We start from the raw sequence: 19,704 nt of genomic DNA, 5'->3' as shown, positions 1-19,704 counted from the left end.
TGCCAAATTTAGACACTCAATTTTATATAGAAATGTAATAGCAATTTTAGAACTTAAGTTATATATTAAATGGTGTATTTACACCATTAATATATGAAAGAAATAATCATTAAACTCTGCTATTTTGATAGATTACTGCCTTAGATGTAAAAATGTGACCAAAGCAGATGGGGAAGTAACTCACTACTAAAGTGAGGTTGACTGCCTTTCTAGCAAATTTTAAGAGTCTTTCTTAATTTTATTCGTTTTCAATATGTTTTCTTCATAACTGCAAATAAACTCACCAACTCACTGCAAACACCTCACAAAATTATATCTAGAATATATGGATCAGTTGTTCACAAAGTTATTAAAAATGCATTATGCAAAAGTGGTTTATTTAGCCAGAGAAACACTCTTCATTCTTAATTATTTACTCAAGAAATGCAAACCTTGCTTTTCACTAATAAGGCTGAACATATAATAAGAACATAGATATTCTGAAACCTTCCAAAGTGTCTCATCTTCTGAATGAAGAACTGAGCACGCTATTAGAGTTATTAACCTCCCACATTTTGCAGGGGCTGGGTTCCCTGGCTATGTACATAGCCAGGAAAACGTAAGAATACAGGAAAAGACAACAGAATGCAGACTATGACTTTTTGAAACAAAGATGCTCGAAAACCAACTTCTACAAACATATTTAGAAGAATTTGTCTTGGACAAACAACAGACTTTAAACTGAAAGCACATCACGTTTTTAAAGCAAAGGCTGAATATTATTGTACCTGGGGAACACGAGGAATTTTTAGATGTGAGCAAATCTGGGCCCCTCAAGCAATGCTCTGCTGCCCTAGTGCTGCCTACCATGTTAACACCTTGGTATTATTTCAGAAACATTTATGTTTACTTTAAAAACCTAAGTCCACAAGATAATCAACAGAAGAAACCCTTTGTTGATGTTTAGTAACCACCTATTCTCTTGAGCAAATAATTTGTTTTAGTAACGTCAGGAAAACAAACGTGATGCAATTTGTATTAAGTAACAGGAAGTAGGGCATCCTGGTATCATCCCCAGCATTCAACACTTCCAAGTCCTTTAGTGCTGCAGCAATAGTGTGCTACCACTTAGGACAACAGTATATATTCAAATATTTACAAAAATTAGATTTGAAGAGGTCTTTGTTGTGAGAAATATTTTCTAAACTTCACCAGTGCAAATACTCACACTGGAAGCTATCTTGCTGATCTGCACGTACAAAGTCAGTTCTAGGGCCCAAGGGTTATCAGGGTGGATCCAATGCTATTATAACCATTTCTCACTGAGGGGAAACTAATTACATCCAAGAACGCCTGCCCTTTACTGAGAGCAGAAGATAAGAGCCAAACTCACAAAAGAAGAAACCACTGACATTTCAATTAGTTGTTTTCCTTTGAAAGGAATTTATGAAAAATCTGTCTGATAAGCCCAAGAAGTGAAAGGGGATGAACTCTACTGTGTGTACAGGTAAACTGAAGACAGTTCATTAAACAGCTTCCCACAGTCGCTGTTCTTGGCTAACATATATTTTAGTTTAAATGCCTTTTCATAATGGAGAAGTAAAAAAATAAATAAATTAGATGCCTGATCTATAACATCTCCCCCTGAGGTTGCTCAATGGAAAGGACACTCCAAGTGTCACACTGTGGTACAAACCTGGAACTTCCTGCAGAAAATGCCTCTGACCAACTGAAAGGAGGAAGAAGTCCAAGGACAAGTGAATCTCCATTAGGGTAAGTTCCCTATAGAAGCCTTTCAGCCATTCTGAGTACATTTACGTTGAGTCCTACAACCCACATTAGATGCAAAAATGCTTAAAAGTGACTTAAGTGACTAATGCTCATGTAAGAACAAACAGGAGCACAATTTGCAACAAGGGGTGCTTGTAGGAGAATGTGCTGCTATTCTTCTTTACTAAGAGCCAATTTAATAGCTGAGCACTGTGGGAGTTTGTGCGGAAACCTATTGTCCTTCCCTGAGCCATCACAAGGACAATGCAAATGGAAAAAAAAAAAAAAAAAAGGAGTATACAGTTGGGCAGGGGGAAACTCTCTGGAAAGTAGTACGGGTAGTTTTCTTTGTCCCCATAGTAACCCGTTTGGAGAACAGAATTAAATCAAAATGAAGTTAAGCATATTTATTTCTAGCTCCTGCACAGCTTTTTGTTTGTTTGATTTTTTGCTAGACCATGTAAGCTACTCTAATACAAACATATCTTCTTACACTGTAATTAAGTTGGAGGTTCCACTGGGAGTGTTTTTAAATGCTCCTCTGCAAACAGCAACAAGAATTATGCATGCAAAACTGCAAGCATATGAAGGGAGAAGATTTGCAGAAGATTTGTTCCAATAAACAAACTGAAAACCAACATCTATTCTATCGATGAAGGTAAACTGCCATAGAACTAAATAGAACAATTTGTTGTACATGTACGTGCCTCAGATTTACATGCCTTGTTCCCATTATTCTTTACTAAAGTTTGGGGTGTGCTTGAGCTACCAAAGCTACAAAAAAAAAAAGCTTCCAGAATCTTCAAATACAAAATAGTGTTACCTGATTCTCTGTGATCGATTCCCATGTTGTTCCACCTTCTCGTGATATCAATGTATAAGATATCTACCGAAGCCATTGAAAAATTGCTGTTACTCAGTTTGCAGTTTCTGTTAAAGATGAACAACAAAAAAAAAAGAAATCTGCTTACTTCCAAACTTCCAAGGTAGAAAAACTTGTGCAAGAGCAATGGAGAGAACACAGGAAGACAAGTTTGCTTGTGTCATATGTACACACCTGTCGTAACATACACAGTCATACAAAGTCACACAGAACATACAGACAAATAGCAGATGCCAAACAAACCAATGTTCATTAGGTGTATATATCTGAAATGGGAAAGGCCGTGTTTTCCATATGCAGAACATCTCACATATGCAACTAGCCCTGCTGTCTGTTCGAATCATGTCAGTGCCATCTTTGCCAAGAAATGGCTCTGGACAGGATGAGCAGTCCAGTTGGAGGCACGCATCTAAATCCCATCTGCACATTCAATCTCATGTCAATATCTAGCAACAAAAGGCAGCAGGTCAGATTACAGATTAACTCGTCTATCTTGGTTTTGCAACAAGCAAGCAAAAAGTTCTAAATATTTAAATAAGAAATAAGACTTGACCACCTGTTAAACACAGCTTTCTCTGAGGCTGTTGCTACTATGCTTTCTGAGGCCATAGCAGAATGAAGGTAATTGGTACATGGTAAAACCCAACACAAACCTGCACAGACTATCTGCATAAAGCAGAGTTTGCACAGAGAAATACTCTATTTGACTGACTGATCCTGTTTGGAAAGGGTTGGAGGAAAGCTTTCAGGCACAGAACCATTTCTTCCTGTCTGAACACTGAACAGATTTATCCTATGCGTTACTGAGCACTGCACAGAGAACCGCAGCATCTCTGGATGCATCTTAAGCATTTGGTGATAAGCACATGTGGGAGATCTGACTTGTGTGGTCTAAGCCCACAGTATATTGTTGATCAGTAGATGAGAATTAGCCATCTGTCCAGGATTTCCAGATGTCTGGCAGCCTGGATGGAACCAGTGCACATGCCAAAGAGCTGGCCAAAAGTTCTAGCCAGAAAAAAAAAAAAAAAAAAAAAAAAGATAATTTAAAAGAATCCTAATTTTTAGTAGCCTAAGCAGAGCTTATTTAAAACAGAAGAGAGCTCAGATGTGGCCTAGATAGTCCAAAAATAAAAATAACTTTAAAAAAATGTTAGAGCCTCACTATGTGTTTCTCTCTTTTTTTTTTTTTTTTTTTTGAATGAAGAAATCATTGAAGGGGGGGGACAAATTTTGGTTAGCAAAAGTTTGAGTGATAAGCGTTGCAACCACTTGCCCACACGTTTGCACATACACACAAATCACACTTGTGTGCCATTTCATTCTTGAAAAGTGAGACAGAACACATCTCAGAAACAATCTTCTTTCTGAAAGGAGCAGTAAAGATAGCATTTCAGAAAGAGGCCAGACAACTGACTTAGATCCTCTGGGGGAAAATAAAGAAAAATATTTGCTAATATTAAGAAGTTTAAGTTAACATGCACGAGGAAACTGCAAAGAGTATTCATTATGATATGACAATTTATTTTAATATTATTAAAAGAAAATGTTGGCATTTATACTGTGCTCATCTGACAAGTGCCAAGTTAAGGCTGGACCAAACAATAGAAAATACAGAACTGGAAAACATCCTGCACTGGTCTGTAGATAGAGCAGATGCCTTCAGTATTTTTCTATATATCTGTAATTTGTATAAATCAAATTGTTTATATTCATTCCTGAATACTAAATGCATCTGCACAGAAACAGAATCTATATTTTAAGACTACATCTGCTGCTTATTTATTTTGTCACTGTCAATGGAAGCAGAACATGAGATATTCGTACCATGACAAGAACAGATTCATCCATAAAAAAAAAGAATGAAAAACATTAAAAGTTTGTGGAAAAAAAAAAAAAAAATTGAGTTCCTTGCAACTGCAAGTTGCAATTTCATAATGCAAATCCTTAGTGCACAATGCATTGCACTGGCACTTGGAAATCCTTTACTTTGGCCTGGGGCAGAGAGCTGTGGCCCCATAGCTAGCAAAATCAGATCTCAAGTGACCCAATTTCAATTGTCACTTTTTCACAACTGTATTCCTGGGGTTTACTAGAAGCATGACATGCTGACAAGGACTGCAAATACTGCCTCTCAAAGTACTACTGATCTGCTGTCGAACAAAGACCCACATTTCTACTAGACACAGTCATAGGTCAGGCATTTGGGGAATTTGGAAGTATATGTAGTGTTTTATATTATTTTTAATATGCAATGTTTCAATGGAACTTAAGGGGAAAAGTTCCTTTAAAAGCTGTTACTAAATCTACCAGCTAAAAGCGTAAAGCTGTTAAGGCCTATTTTAATCCAACAAAACTGAAAATAATCAATAGTAGCAGTACCAGTACTGCTTCCCAGTAGAGCTTTGAGTTTCCAACTTCCGTGCTACACCTCATTCCATTCCTAAAGAGGACATATTACTAACCTTATAAATGTTCGGAAACCTGTTGGCCCCAACTTTGTCGTCCCTTTTACACCAAGAAATCGGATAAACAACGCAGCCACTTTGTCCACAAGTCGCAGATAATTGAACTGCTTAGCATACTTTGGAAACACCTGCTTGAGACAAAGGGAAGGCAGGCCTGCCTCCGTAGTTTTGCTGGTATCATATTCCAGTCCGTCTGCTGGTCCTGCATCCAGTAGCTCATCTTTTGTTTCTGACACATGCTCTGAAGTCTGAGATCTGTAGCATAAAATAATTGCATCTTATGTTAACCTTACCCTTGCAAGATTCAATAGTTGTCTTTCTGCATTTATTTATTTTTTGTTACTACCAGCAAACTAATTTAGTTTAAAAAGCAAGTTACATGAAATTTCATGGAGCATTTAATGGGAAATACTTAGAGATCATAATAATCCAATGCTGTTTTTAAACTTATTTTCCAATAATGTTTAGAAGCTCCTATGCTCCCTGATAAGTGAGGAACAAAAAGCACATTAAGATATGTTTGCAAAGAATAAATTCTATCAGTATATTCAGAAGTGATACAGTTCACGTAAACGCATACAGCCACAAGTCCGAAGACAATTTCTGGGCAATCCCATTATTTTTTCTACAAATCCTCTGTGAATACTGTCAAAATATATTATTTCATCTTCATTGTTGTTGCCAAATTCTCTAAATAAAGCTGGTTGAGACAAAGATTAAGAAATGAATATCATGTTTATTCAGCATGACATTTTTACATTTTTTCTGCTTTTGACACACCTAAATAAAATTGAAGATTGCTATTGTCATAAGCTCAGAAAGTCTGATAGCTGCACCCGCTAAGTATACACAGGTTTTCATTTTCTTTCCCGTCGCTTTTCTAAGCACAATCATTAGGAGTATAATTCACACTACATATTTAAAAATTAGTGCTTTTACTACATTGATCTTTTGTGCTCCTGAGCAGATTCGGTGTCCTTCATAAAGTTCTGTTCCAACAGAGAATAACAATCAACACAGTTATTATCCACCCACAGTACTTTAAAAATTATCAAGTCAAATCTACAGCAAATCTGTACCTTCCAACTCTGATTCTAAAAGGCAGCAGCTTTCCTTAGCCCACTTCCAGCCATCCCGTAGTCAGTCATCCATACCAAATATCCCCGTGGGATTTTTAGCCTCCTTTCTCCTAAGTTTCCCTGAAAGGCATTAATCCATTGACACGCTGTCTTCTTTCAGTCTAGAATACTTCAAAGTAATACTTTTAACTTCCAGTGAGAGGCATAATGAAAATAAATGTATGGCAACATTAACACAAAGGAAAAAAGTAAGGACTGCAAAGAAAGCGTGAATTACGCTGTGATATCTAATGTCTAAAAGCCACTTTTGGAGCCAAATTTTGAGCTCTCATAGAATCTGGGCTTTGAACTTGCTCATTGACACCTACAGATGACAGCAGCTCGCCCTCAGCTGCACCACCTGCAGGCTGCGAGCCCAGCTGTGGCTGCTCAGCACCAAACCATGCAAGAAACTTCTCCCTGCAGCACATGCCACCTCTAGGTTTGTTTAGATGAACTGCAAAGATGAGGCCGCAACAGTTCTTTGTGAAAAGCATCTGTGTTCAGCCTCTTTTGGTGTTTGTGTAATTTTAAGCACTAAGCCGTCACTGCTCTGGGGGACTGTCACGCTGCATTTCAGGGAGTTCTCTTCTGGTAACAGCAATACTGTTAAAAAATATTCAAATAATGGTACTTCTTTTGTAATCACACTGGCTTTCACCAATGTTGAGTACCAGTAATTTTTTGATAAATGAAAGATTTTAAAAAGTCTTTAAAAAAAACTGAGGCCATGCTTTAATAACATTCCTCTGCTGCAAACAGCAAAGCAGAAAGATAACGTAACATTTGTCTTTAGTTAAAGATTAAAATATGAATTCCTAATTTCATTCTGCTTCACATGAGATTGGACAGTGATTTCACTGCCATCAAGTACCTTCTGGAGGCCAAACGAGGCAGAGTATGCACAGCCAAGAAAATAATTATGCTGTCTTCTATTTTGAATCCTACGAGGTCTGTTCACAAATTTAAAAATTCCAAACTTCATCCAGATGAACTAGGACATGACCAAGTGTGAAGCCATGTAGAAGGTTACATTGTTTGTACCATAACTCTCATTTAATTAAGCCTCTGCAGAACTGTAGTCATGTGTTGCTGTTCAGAAAAATCCCGAAAGCTTTCTAATGGTAAAGGCAGTAGTATTTTGGATTTAGAAACGTTGAAATAGAATTAGACTGTTAGCTCGAAAGAGCTCCTAAATCAATACCAAATGGCTTTTTGAGCATCAGAAAATCTGTTTGATCTACTGCTGGCTTTCACTACTAACATTTTTTATTACACCAAGGGGGCCGATCAAATCGTATTCCTGTACAGATAGCCCAAACCTCTCATCTTGTGTTCCAGTTCTTTTCTCCTGTTTCTGTCACAGACTAGCCGTATCTCCTGTTAGATGTCCGATCCAAATATCTGTTCTCCTCTGCAAGTAATCAAGGCTTTTCATCAACAGGCTACCTTTCTACTGAATATTTTGAAAGTCAAAGTCAGCCACAGCAATCTGTGTGAATTTAGAGGAAATGCTTTGAACCACACAGATATCTGGAGAGCTGACAATAAGACGCATTAGGATGGTATTTCAGCACTCGAGAGCACACGTTCACTTTTCAGGAGTGAGTGTAAGCCAGCCCACCTCCACAATGGCAACTAGACGATCTATGCTTCTGATATTTTTACTTATACCTTTATTGTGATAAAAATTCAGGGAAAAGTCTTCACTTCAATTCCTCAAATCAGTTTCACCTTTGCCCTGACACCTGAAGGATATCTCTATGAATTTCAAGGATGTACAATCTGTTTAGAGTACACAGGTTTGTCTTTCTCAGGGTCTTCTTTCAGATTTCTGTCCAAGATAGTCAGCTGCATTTTGTGGAATAGTTAATATGTAGAGAGGCAGTGAGAATATCTGTAAAGACATCTACCTACACCTGGGAACCAAGGTATGAAAGGAATCTCTTGGATCATCATGGTGAGTCCCCTTAATCTGGACATTTCTATTAATAATAAACTCTCTTTGCAAAAAAGTCCACTATTTATCGCTGGTCCTGCTCCAAATAAACTGATACATTCTCAGTTAAGTTTCCCTTTTCAGATTGTTTTCAACATTCTGCTTTTAAAATACCATTCAGTACCTAAACCAAAAATAAATAGCAAAAATAATGGTTTCTGTTTCTTCCCAAATCATGGGAAAGTAGGTCTGTCACCCAGTTCTGTTTGGTTGCTGTTACATATAGGAAGGTATTAAGTGGTGGGAAAAATACGGAAGATCCCATCTCCCTGATGTAGGAGGAATGGAAATTTTTTGTTAGAAAGGAGAGAGACAAATTATTAAATGTTTGATATGCATTATGGTAATAGAAAACTGTTTCTGTTCATAGAAAAAAAACTCTATTATAGTCAAGAATATTGTTCAATATAGAGCAGAAGATCTAAATTGCCACCTAGAATTTATTTTCTTCCTCCACAGAAAGGAAGAACCTACAGCTTCCTTTGAGATCAGGGATAAAAACTCAAAACCAGTTTCCCTGTAACAGTGCAGTTAAGGTGCAATTTCACCGTAACTGCAGGCATTCACACTGCGTTCAGAGTGTAACTCTCCACTGCTTCCACAGGTAGTACTTCAATAAAATTTTATTTTCTGTGTATCTCTTCAGCATAGTTGTATGCACCCAATCTCTGTGTGGTCTCATCTAATTAAGAAAAACTGCCTAGCTAGGTATATTACAGCTAGACTCAGGATCCATAAAAACAGAGTTTTACTGTGATCTGCACATTTTTGCAAGGGAACAGTGCATGACATATTTTTTGCCCTAGTGCTAAGATAAATTACACTCTGTTGCAATGCACCATTACATTTTCTTCTGTATTTCAGGTGCCATCTGCCATCTACACACCATAAGGGTAAGCTGGATGACATAACTCCCCAAGGGTCACCCAATTAAAGACGGGTGTAAGCACTGTCAGTACAGCTACAAGAAGCAGAAATACAGCCCAAAGTACTACAGCACTGAACATTTATGAGGGATTTTCACCTCTGTTTCTATTGTTAATTCAGTCATATGGCAAATACAGAATTACCATTTTTGTAATATACAGAACACTTCAAGTCACTAAAAAACTTTTATGCAATACTTACCATCCTGTTCTTTCTTACTCCAGAACATGACTTCCAAGCAGCATCTTACTTACTACGTCATTTGGGACTCCATCTCGGGAGTCCCTGTACAACACACAAGGTTCTCATGCTTTGCTCTAGTCTCCCTGAAAACCTTGCAAAATGTTTGTGGACAAGTGCTGCAGTGGAGTTGTGGGGAAGGGGTTAGAAACTCCAAATTGCTGAAACGAATCTCTAGGAAGGGAAACTTACAGAGACTTTCTCCATCAGCTCCTTTCTCATGGGCTTTCCAACAGGCAAGGGGAGGAGAAGAAAGCTGAGCCCTGCACTTTAAAGTTGCTCCTCAGAATTAATTGTTTTGACTGACACAGCTGAGTCAGGCTAAATGAATGAAAGGTCAACTATAAGGTAATGCTTCTGGTGCCATATGGAATAAAAGCAAAGCTTAATTTACATACTAATGTCTGACCTCAATACATTAATTTTTCTAATTCTGCAGCTCATGACAGACCTCTCTTTAGAAATGATCAACCATGGAAAAATATTAACTGCATCTTTAAAAAAAGAAATTCAATTTTAATAAAGCTTAAGGAAACATCTAAGACTACTTATCTTTTATACATGAGTACTAACTTATTAATGTTTTCTCCATCTATGTCCTATCCCTTTCATTCTGACCAGCCTTAATCTTTATGTAAATACAAGTTGCTAAGGGACAAACAAATTTGCAACCACTAATCAAAGGCTTCAACGTTCACACCATTTTGTATCCTTGTATAGAAAATTTAGCTGTCCAGTTCAGAGTAAAATTAGTTAAAAAAAAATGGAATATTAATGTTTCTAAGAATGCTCACTTGATATGTTTAACATTTAGGGCATTGCTAGAAATAAAAGTTAAGCTTTTTTTTTTTTTTTTTTTTAAATCAGCTGACAACCACTTACCTAATAGAAGAAAATAGTATGTTCTGTATTCTAAAGCTATAATTATTCCCTCAGCTGAGCCTCTATTCTCAAAGCAAGGACTACGTTAAAGTTAAAAGCACACAAGATTTTGCATGACATATCTATATATCCATCCATTTATCACTGCAGTATACGGACCTCCCAAGAAATAGGTACATGTGCGCTACTGGAGGGTACATGCATGGATGTGTCTGTGTGCATTCATACAAGTAAATCATTTAGGAAACAGTAATTCAAAGCCAGAACAATGTCTTTGTATTATCAACCACTCATGAACTTTCTTTTATGAACTAATCCGATTACTTTTATTAGCACAGAGACACTTCTAGCACTCACAGTACGCAACAGCAGAAGTTTCAGTTTGACTGCACGTTGTGTGAAAAATCAGCATCTTTTGTTTTGAACCACCCACTTGCTAGTTTCATTCGAAGAAACTGCATATTCATCTTCTACTCATTCTTTCACAAAATAGTTTCAGTAGCATTAATATTCCCTCTTTTCAAAACAATAATTAAATCCTGTAAAGAAAAAAAAATGTTGAAAGAATATTAAACCCCAAAAGAGTAGGGTTTTAGAAGTTGTTAGAAACATTACTGCTTTTAAATGGCTTATTCAATGCTTTAAGAATGCTTTGAGGCAATCAGAGCAACAGCAGTCAAAAGTCCACCTTCCAAAGAGCAGAATCAATCATATAAAAAATAAAGATTGATAATCACTGTTTTGTTGGCAGTCAACTGTCTTGACATCATATAATATCCATTTAAAAAGAAGCAGATATGTCTTCTGGAAACAGGAAGAGTGCTGACAGTAGTCAGAATTTCCATCTCTTTTTACAGAAGAACCATCTGTATCTTGATTAAAGAAATAAAGCAGTCAAATCACCTCATTTTAACCTTGTTTGGAAGCAGGACTGTGTCTAGTGTTGCCTGCACCTTTATCAAGGCCAAATCTGCATTCACTCTGGAGTGGTGAAAGAAACGGAGCACACTAACTTTGTTCCTGAATCCAAGGATAAATTCAAGATGTACTCCATAGTCTTACCATTCGCTTAATAAAAACAGAACAACCTACCTGATTCTTAAACTTCAACTGAAAGCCCTGCAGTCCATCACCATAATCAAAGTATCTCTCACACAGCATCTCCTAGTTACAGGCTTTCCATTTTCTGTCCAGTGAGCGTTGTTTGTCTACAATGTATTATACTCCATAAGGTCCACAGACATTCAGTCCCCTTTCTGAGAAGGATGCTTTGCTGCCTCGCCAGACTGGGTAGATTCATTATGAAAACGAACATTTCTCATTAAAGATTAAATAGATTTTGAACAAAAACTGGAGGCTGTTGAAGTTTGTCTTCTTCACCTGTAGTTATTGAGAGTTTCCAAGATGCAGAAACCTAGTGTGGAAAACAACTTGCTCCGCACTGGGGATACAAAGTGATGGATGAGAATATTCTGAACGTTTCCGTAGCATACACAGAGCATACCAGAGCCTCTACATCAAACTTAAAACTTAAGACAAGCTTATATGCTGTCCTACACACTGTGTCCAGAAGGAAACGCAGTTTGTTGACTATGAGGCCAAGGCACATCGGCCAGAGAGAGCGTGATATGCTTCCTGCAGCTGTATATTCAAAGCCTATCACTTACCTTTCAGAGTAGCTGTACAGAACACCTGGTTGAATCCTGCACTGCTCAGAATTTCTAATATGAGATGGAGCAAAGCCTCACTGTGTTCAACTTTCCCATTTTGGCTTACACAGACACAGTCTCTTCTGTCCCCTCGTAATTATCATCATTCAACATCCCACTGTTTACCCTTGTAGGCTACAGCAATAAAAGCCTCCCGTAACAGAACTCCGTACCAGACACAAGCTTTCAGGTTTCATAGAACATTCACAGTGTGGGCACAGCTAACACCGTTACAGCCATCCCCAAAATACCAGGGCATAGGGAACAAGAGAGATTTACATCCTTCCTTTGACAACACACCACGGAAACTTCCAAAGACAAGCCAGCCAGAGAAACCACTGATACAGAGGAAGCTCAGCAGTACGGAAGCTGGGTCATTTGGTTATTTGAAGAATTGTCCATAGTTTGGAGTGGATTTTATCTGCCCTGATGAGCATGTGAGGATTTGCTCCAGTATTGATGGAATGTTTTAGACAATATACATGTAGGTGCTTGTGATCTTAGCATCTTCTGGCTCAGCCAGGGCTTGTTTTCAAGTGTGCTTTAAAAAGAAACACGTACGAAGAGAGATGTTTAAGTTTGCAAGAAGGCTATTATGCAAATGCAAAGTCAGAAAGGCTGAGTTAATTCCCCTGCCATTTTAAACTAAGCCTCAGTCTACTGAACCGTTTGAAACCTGCTAGCCAACCAGTGACACTGATGAGTCTGGTTTGGTTAAACTCTGACCTTGCGAGGTGATGAAAGGAAGCCGTAAAGCAGCACACCATCCTTCAGAGACGAGAGGCATCCTTTAGAGATGCAAAACAGATACCTGGGATAAATATTTAAGGGGGTCTCATAGTGGCACTTGACCCGTTTTTAATTCTGTAGCACTCTAAGGGAAGAAATGCTTTTGAGGATTGTCACATTCAATATGCTGAAAAAAATTATTTCTCCATTATTGAGATTCTTTAGTTCTAGCTTTCTCATTTTAAGAACAATGGTAATATCAGTCAGTATTATCTAAAGATTTGCTGCTTTTAATGTAAAAGCCATTTTGAATGCTTATGCTATTCCCTGTCACCTATTTGAGTACTGCAGGAAATACGGCACTACTATAATGAACTAACACACAAGCAATGCAAAACCTGCATGGAAGGACTTGTTCCACTGTACCAAAAAAAATACTGCAGAACAAAAATCATTAATTATAGTCCCCAATATTTTATATTTTTGTGGGAGCAGTAGCTTTCATTATTCCTAATAGATTTATCTGTGTTTATTATTTGCTTTTAAGGCACTCGTATACCCCATTATTTCTCCAGTTTCCCTTGTTTCTTTAGAAAAGTGTGCCTTAAAAATACTATATAGCAGGACATAGCAAAGACACATCAGTTGTAAAGCCTGATAAGATATTGAACCCAACATTAAATTAGACTACCAAGTGTTTTACTGTAGAACAGTTAAAAAAAAAAAAAAAAAAAAAAAAAAAACAACAACCCTAGGCCCCAAGGTATTTTTTCCCATATGAAAATTATTCTTAGAAAGCAGTCACAATTATGCTAAGGTAGAAAAGGAGCTTTACCCTGTCATCCAATGGAGCAGAAAGCAGCTGTGCAAATGCATTTTATGAGTAGTAATCCTCCTATTTAAGCAGTTGAATTCTACATACACAAAATAACACTAGTGATGATTACACTGCTGTTCAGTCATGTGGCTTTGCTTTCATTTTGCAGCAAATGGGTGCTAGGCAGTTTTATTGCTTTCTAATTTTTTCAGAGACTAGAGACCAATTATTATTTAAAAATAAGCCAATCATCTCTCCTTCTAAAAGACGACTAGAAGCAGAAGTTAAATTATAGAGAACATCACTGCCCCCAATACATTAATTTCTGTCACTCTGTCACTGTAAAAATTTACAGCAGATATAATCTCTTTGAAGGGGGGATCAAGTCATAGAAAATACAAGCCTAGTTTTAAATAGAATTTTAATTTTAATGAAAGCTTCAGGGAATGATGTTTATGCTGCTTATCTTTCATACCTGGTGATTAAGTTAATTTATACTTAATGGAAGAGGATATTTCTAATCCCCAGACAGGCTCAACATCTGTCTGTGACTATGTTTTTGGAAGCCTTAAGCTGCTTGTGATTGATGTAATAAAACCAGGATTCTGCAGAACTGACACCTGAAGGATATCTGTAAGAGTGAAAATGTTATTCTTCTGCTCAATGCCTGTGCTTAAGTCAAGCCAAAATCCCAAGCACTTAATTTTGCCGTCCTTTAAAAACCTACTTTGCACTCCCTCACCCTTATTATTTGAGCATAGACAGGGGAATATGGAAAGAGCTTTCAGATATGGTTATGATCTAATATTCATACTCATTATGTGCAGTATCTGAGAACAAGCAACTTTCTGATGGCCAGAAGCTGATGAGAATAATAAAGCTCCTGCAAAAAATCTGAGATAATCTCCATTTTTCCTTCATTTCTCCTTACATGTCTATTTAAGAACAAATGCTAGCTAGGTAAGTGCTTGCATTCACCCCATAGTTACAATAAAAAAAAGTCTTGAAAAGTAAATATTTTGCCAGGAAAATATATAATTTTTCAAATCTGTCCCAACAAATTGCAGTATTTCAGTAAGAAGGAAAAAAGCACTACATTCTGGAAGCTGGACCCATATCCTGGCTGTTTCCTGACATACTTGATACAGCTGAATCTATTGTGGCAAAGACAACAACCCTGAAGGGAAGGAAAGGACAGCATGGACAGAGCTGCTCACTTACAAGAAAGGGTCCGGATCCAGAGCAGTGAACACTCATGTAATGCCATTCCAACTGGTAAGTGGAACAATGAATGTTTAATGACTTATATCATATTACTTATAATTACTTGGATTTGGGTAATGATATCATTTAATTAGTTCGATATTTCACAGCTGCATCAAGTTTGACAATTATCTGCTACAGAAAGTTCTCCCATCCTCAAATGTGACATCTAAATACTTTGCAAAAAAATAATTCTTAGAATACATTTGTACATAAGAACTTTCCACTGGGATTCAGAGATATAATCCATGCTCATGCATAAATTTATTCCATTTTACTCTTACCTCAATAAAACATTGTCATATGACCTAAGAGCCCTACGCCACAGAAATGATTTGTTTCTTTTGTTAGTATATAAGCTGATGTACTTTTGTATGTTCTTGGCTGATCGATTTGTTGTAACATCTTCTGGGTTGCGTGAAATCTTATTTTTTAAAATCAATTTGTTTGTGGATTGTGCCATGCCTGAGAGAACAAAGTGCACACTGCAACTCAGCAGTCACATGAAGAACTTACAAAGATTTGACACCAAAACGTTCATTCACCAAAGCACTCAAGGCTCACCCCACAGACTCCATGCAATCAGAACTGTCACAGCCAGTAGTAGCTTTACGTACACAACGTACAGATACACATGCACATGGTATATGCTTAAATATATACACAAATACACTGTACAGTACAATACAATTGTACAGTACAGTACAATTACCTTTATAGTAAATGCTTGTACACATTTATGCAAACTATCTGGTAGGAAGTAATATCAAGAAGACTACAGAAAAATTTAAAAATTACTAGAGTTTATGTTATAGGCCAATTGGAGAAATGAATGTAAAAGAAGTGCTTCTGGGCAACATTAGCATTATGTCCAATAAGGTAAAAGGGAAAAATGTCAAGTGCAAATGTACCCTTAATTTTAGACAAGACAATTAAGCTAACATTGTGAAAATCAAATTTCATTCAAAGGAGTGTTTCACTATAGGTTAATAATGGAAGTTGTACTGTATGAAAAAGCTATGAGAGTGCTATATGATTCTATCTCAGATTCATCCACTCTGGATGAATTACCTTTCACTTATAATAATTTTTCTCTCTCTAAGGTACAGAAGGGTACCCCTGCAAAGCACTTGAATATGCACTTAAAAACTTGATAAATAAGGTCAAAATCACTATTTGTTTTATATCTTACGCAGCATAACCTCAGCAAACTTCAGACCATGGCTCATCTGACTTCTCACTTGTTACAGCTGAAGCTTGCCATCAGCAGGGCTGGACACAGCACACTTCTGTATTCAACAAGGCTCCCAGAAATACTCTGAAGTATTGCAGAGTTTATGTTGAGATTTTGTTTGTTTTAAGAGGAAAAAAAAAGACAAAACCATTATTTTCTTAGAATTCCATAAAAGCAGGAGCACAGACCAAAGGTGTTCAGACATCTCTTCTATCACTGAACAAGGCTTTAATGGCCTCCAAGCACCACAAAGCCTTACTATTAGGCTTCTTGTTACGTCAACGTGAATTCAACGTACTACTCTTGCCCAGTCAGTCACTGCTATCGGTTATGTGAGATGCAAAATACAGCGTGCCTTAAACCAGATTCTACTTCCATTAAGAGTCATTTATAATCTGTAATCAAATAATTGAATTCAAAGATGTATTTAAGGTTCTCTGCCTCCACAGTCATTTTTATGCCACATGGAAGGAAGCTAAGCAGCCACCCTACTGTATTCCTGACCTCCCTTCTTGGGCAGACCTTGTAGTGTAGCCACAGAAGTTGCTGTAATCTTCAAAGACTAAAGTGACACATCCTGATAAAAAACCTTATTTCCTATGTATTTTATCACAAAGGCTTCCTTTGCATTTGAGAATCACAGCAAGAGAATAGGAAGCAAGAAGGCTTCCTAATGATCAACTTAAAATGTAAGACTATGTGAATACCTAAGATATATAATTGCTATAGCATGTTTTGATATATCAGAATCTTTGGAAAGTTCAGATTTCAAAGTGAAATCACTCTTGACAGGTCACATTCCTTAGTTCATTTTCAAACTGTCCTCTATTTCTCACCAGAAAATTTAGAAAGCAAAAAGAAAGAAAACAGATGTCAATAAAAAAAAAGCAATTAGACGAGCTGCATCTCAAAACATTAGGATGCAAGTCTAATTGGACAAACTGGTCTCCATTCGCAGTTTGATAACAAAAACAGACAAAGGTTCACACCAGAGCCAGAGGCACTGCTGCACGCCAATTACCGCAAAAGAGCACTACATTTTTGGATCAATTACTTTCACAGTGCTGAAAACTAAACATTTTACAATTCTGCAATTCCTATCAATTCTTGCCCATTAAATTTTTAATGGAACTAGACCCATCATCAGCTTGCTTGCTTTGGATTTTCCAAGCCAATCCAGCTGTCCCTCAGCAGTGACATTTCAAGGGATTCAAAATAAGACTGAATTCACTCTTTACATGGAAGTTAAAATAGAGTCTTTACATTCGAGATATGTTTAAAATCCAATGTATGAGCAAATGAACACAGAGCAACACGCAAAAATATATTATGCAGTAACAGCACTTTTTTTTTTTCCAGCGATGAAGGTTAAAATGGAAAAAAACAAATTAATCTGTTGTCCAGAATTCTAACAAGCTGAATGTTCAAAATAGCAAGTCATGATCCAAGATAGGATATTCTACAGAAAATGTAGTAACTCTAAGCACTCTGTATGGGAGAAAATAAAAGAAAGATGTAACTAATGACAGTCAGGTTGGCAAAACAAAGAATTCTTTGCAAACCTTAGTAACCTACAGGGATATTTACTGGAGCGTAGAACCAGACCTAAAATCTTCCGAAGAAGAAAAATGAAGCTTTTCTGTAATACTTCTGTATAACAACAGTATATAAACTGACCTCATATACTACTAAAACCAACTTTTCCTGTAATGGTTTGATAGAGAAAAATATCAAAGGGGTGAACCACTGACTTCCTCCTGTACCTATGCAAGGGGTATAGTTTTAGCTGGTTTTGAAGAGACACTATTACTGCTCGTGTATATTTAAGCTATGCATTTTTAGTCAATTAAAACCATTCAGATTAAGTTTGTATGTGGCTGTATTTCCCATGTAAAGATTTTATTTTCTTTATATCAGCAGACTTTCAAAAGAAAATTGCTAGGATTGCTGCTACAGCACATTCCAGTTATTTACCACTGTCCTGGACTCAATATTATATCTTCTGTTGTTGTAGTAAGCACTCCTCTGGAAAGGAAAGAGCTGCTTTCCTTTAAGCAGCTCTTAAAGCCAATATAAAATTTTCCTGTGAGTCAAGCACTAACAGATCCTTCCCCTCACTTCAAGGAGGGACATCTCACATTCTAGCTTGTACAATTTCCAAGAGGGCCTGCCCTAATCAATAGCAACAAGGTTAAGAGCTCTTAACAATGAAGCAGAGAAATAATTGGAATTGCAAGAACAAAGAACAAAGATCAAGGCACCTATAAGGTTTGCTTCACAAAACTGAACGGAGTAGTTGAGGATAGTTCTTCTTGAGCAGGATGAGAAATAGCAGTTGAAATAAATACTCCCCAATTTACAGAAAAACAGAGTTAACGTTTCACTGATCTGAACTGAAGTAACATTGGCAAACATCAAATTTAAAAGTCTTCCCCACATGTCTAACTCCTCAAAAGCCACATGGGCTAATGTAATGGACAAGAATTGATACTGAAGTTGGCAGATTGCCTGATGAAGGAATAAAACAAAAAACCCTCTAGGAAAGACAAAGGGTCTAATTCAATGTACTTTCAAAGGGCTTTGGCAGAATGATGCTGAATATGAATGCTCGGTCATTTTGACTGATGGAGAAAAAAATTGTGTCAGCCTCCAAAATGAACCAGAGTAGAAAGATCAATCTCAAAAAAACCATTCATATGAGTTTATACACTCTCAGGCAGAAATAAGGCTTGGAATGAAGAGGTGGTGCTTGAGAAGCATTTGAATAGCTGAAAACCTGACCAGACTTCCAAGTGATAACAAAGGAATACAGGAATCAACCTAAAGCTGTAGGATTCCGCTAAAAAAGTCAATTAGCAAATGTAATCCAAAATATTAGTGTTAACATGGCTAGTATTATTATGTGCTTATTTTACCTTTTTTTTTTTTTTTTTTTTAAGTACTGAACTCACTCCATATAATCATGCCAAAGACACTGACTACCCTGAGTAATCAATCACTGCAGAACGTAATAGAGTTATGCACATAAGCAGAAACTAAGATGCCTTACAACAGGACTGAAGAACAGCCATTTTCTGATCAGCAATAGCTGCAACACCACTATTATCCCACTCAGCCTCTCCATATGATTATGCACTGAGTTTCTGACCCTCTTAAACTACCCCCATCACATAACTATAACCTTAGAATATGAGTAGCAAGATAAACACCATAATCAATAATAAGAATGATTCATCATCAAAATCTAGGATGATCATATTCTTTGCATGGCATATTTTCATATTTCTATTAAACAAACATTGGGGGAGGTTAGGAAACTATTTTTAAAATACCTGTAAAAAAAATAGAAATTTAGCCATCTAGGTGATTTCCTGTTCTCTCACCCCACCCTCTTTTACTTTTTTTTTTTTTAATATGAAACTGACTCTCAATATCAAGGAATTAAGAGCAGCATTTAGATTTGGAAAATGACACGACTTAAACAAGACTTTCAGTACAATTCATTCCTCCTTTGTAGAGGAAAAACTGTTTAATGTGGGAAAGATGTGTAATCCCATATAGTAGAGAGAACAAATTACCTTGTTTTGTGCAAGAAAAGAGTGCGATATTCTGTATATTAAGTTCCACAAAACCCTGACTAGAATTTCTTCCTAACTACATAATGCTTAGAGAAAGAGTCAAGCTGA

At 36.9% G+C, this 19,704-nt stretch overlaps 1 protein-coding gene across 1 annotated transcript in view; it reads right to left on the bottom strand.

The window, feature by feature from the left end:
* TTLL11 (tubulin tyrosine ligase like 11) overlaps positions 1–19,704 on the bottom strand; it is a 59,134-nt gene that overhangs the window by 20,183 nt on the left and 19,247 nt on the right. The window contains exons 7-8 of the mRNA XM_084493809.1: positions 5,098–5,355; positions 2,573–2,679 (exon numbers count right to left, since the gene is read on the bottom strand). Coding sequence (XP_084349935.1) covers positions 2,573–2,679; positions 5,098–5,355 — 365 coding nt within the window. The remainder of the gene's footprint in view (positions 1–2,572; positions 2,680–5,097; positions 5,356–19,704) is intronic.

This window comes from Aythya ferina, assembly GCF_964211825.1.
Source record: "Aythya ferina genome assembly, chromosome: 20".
In the NCBI taxonomy this organism is placed as follows: Eukaryota; Metazoa; Chordata; class Aves; order Anseriformes; family Anatidae; genus Aythya; species Aythya ferina.
Note: the sequence above shows the minus strand (reverse complement) of the source record. Positions and strands in the feature narration are given on the sequence as shown.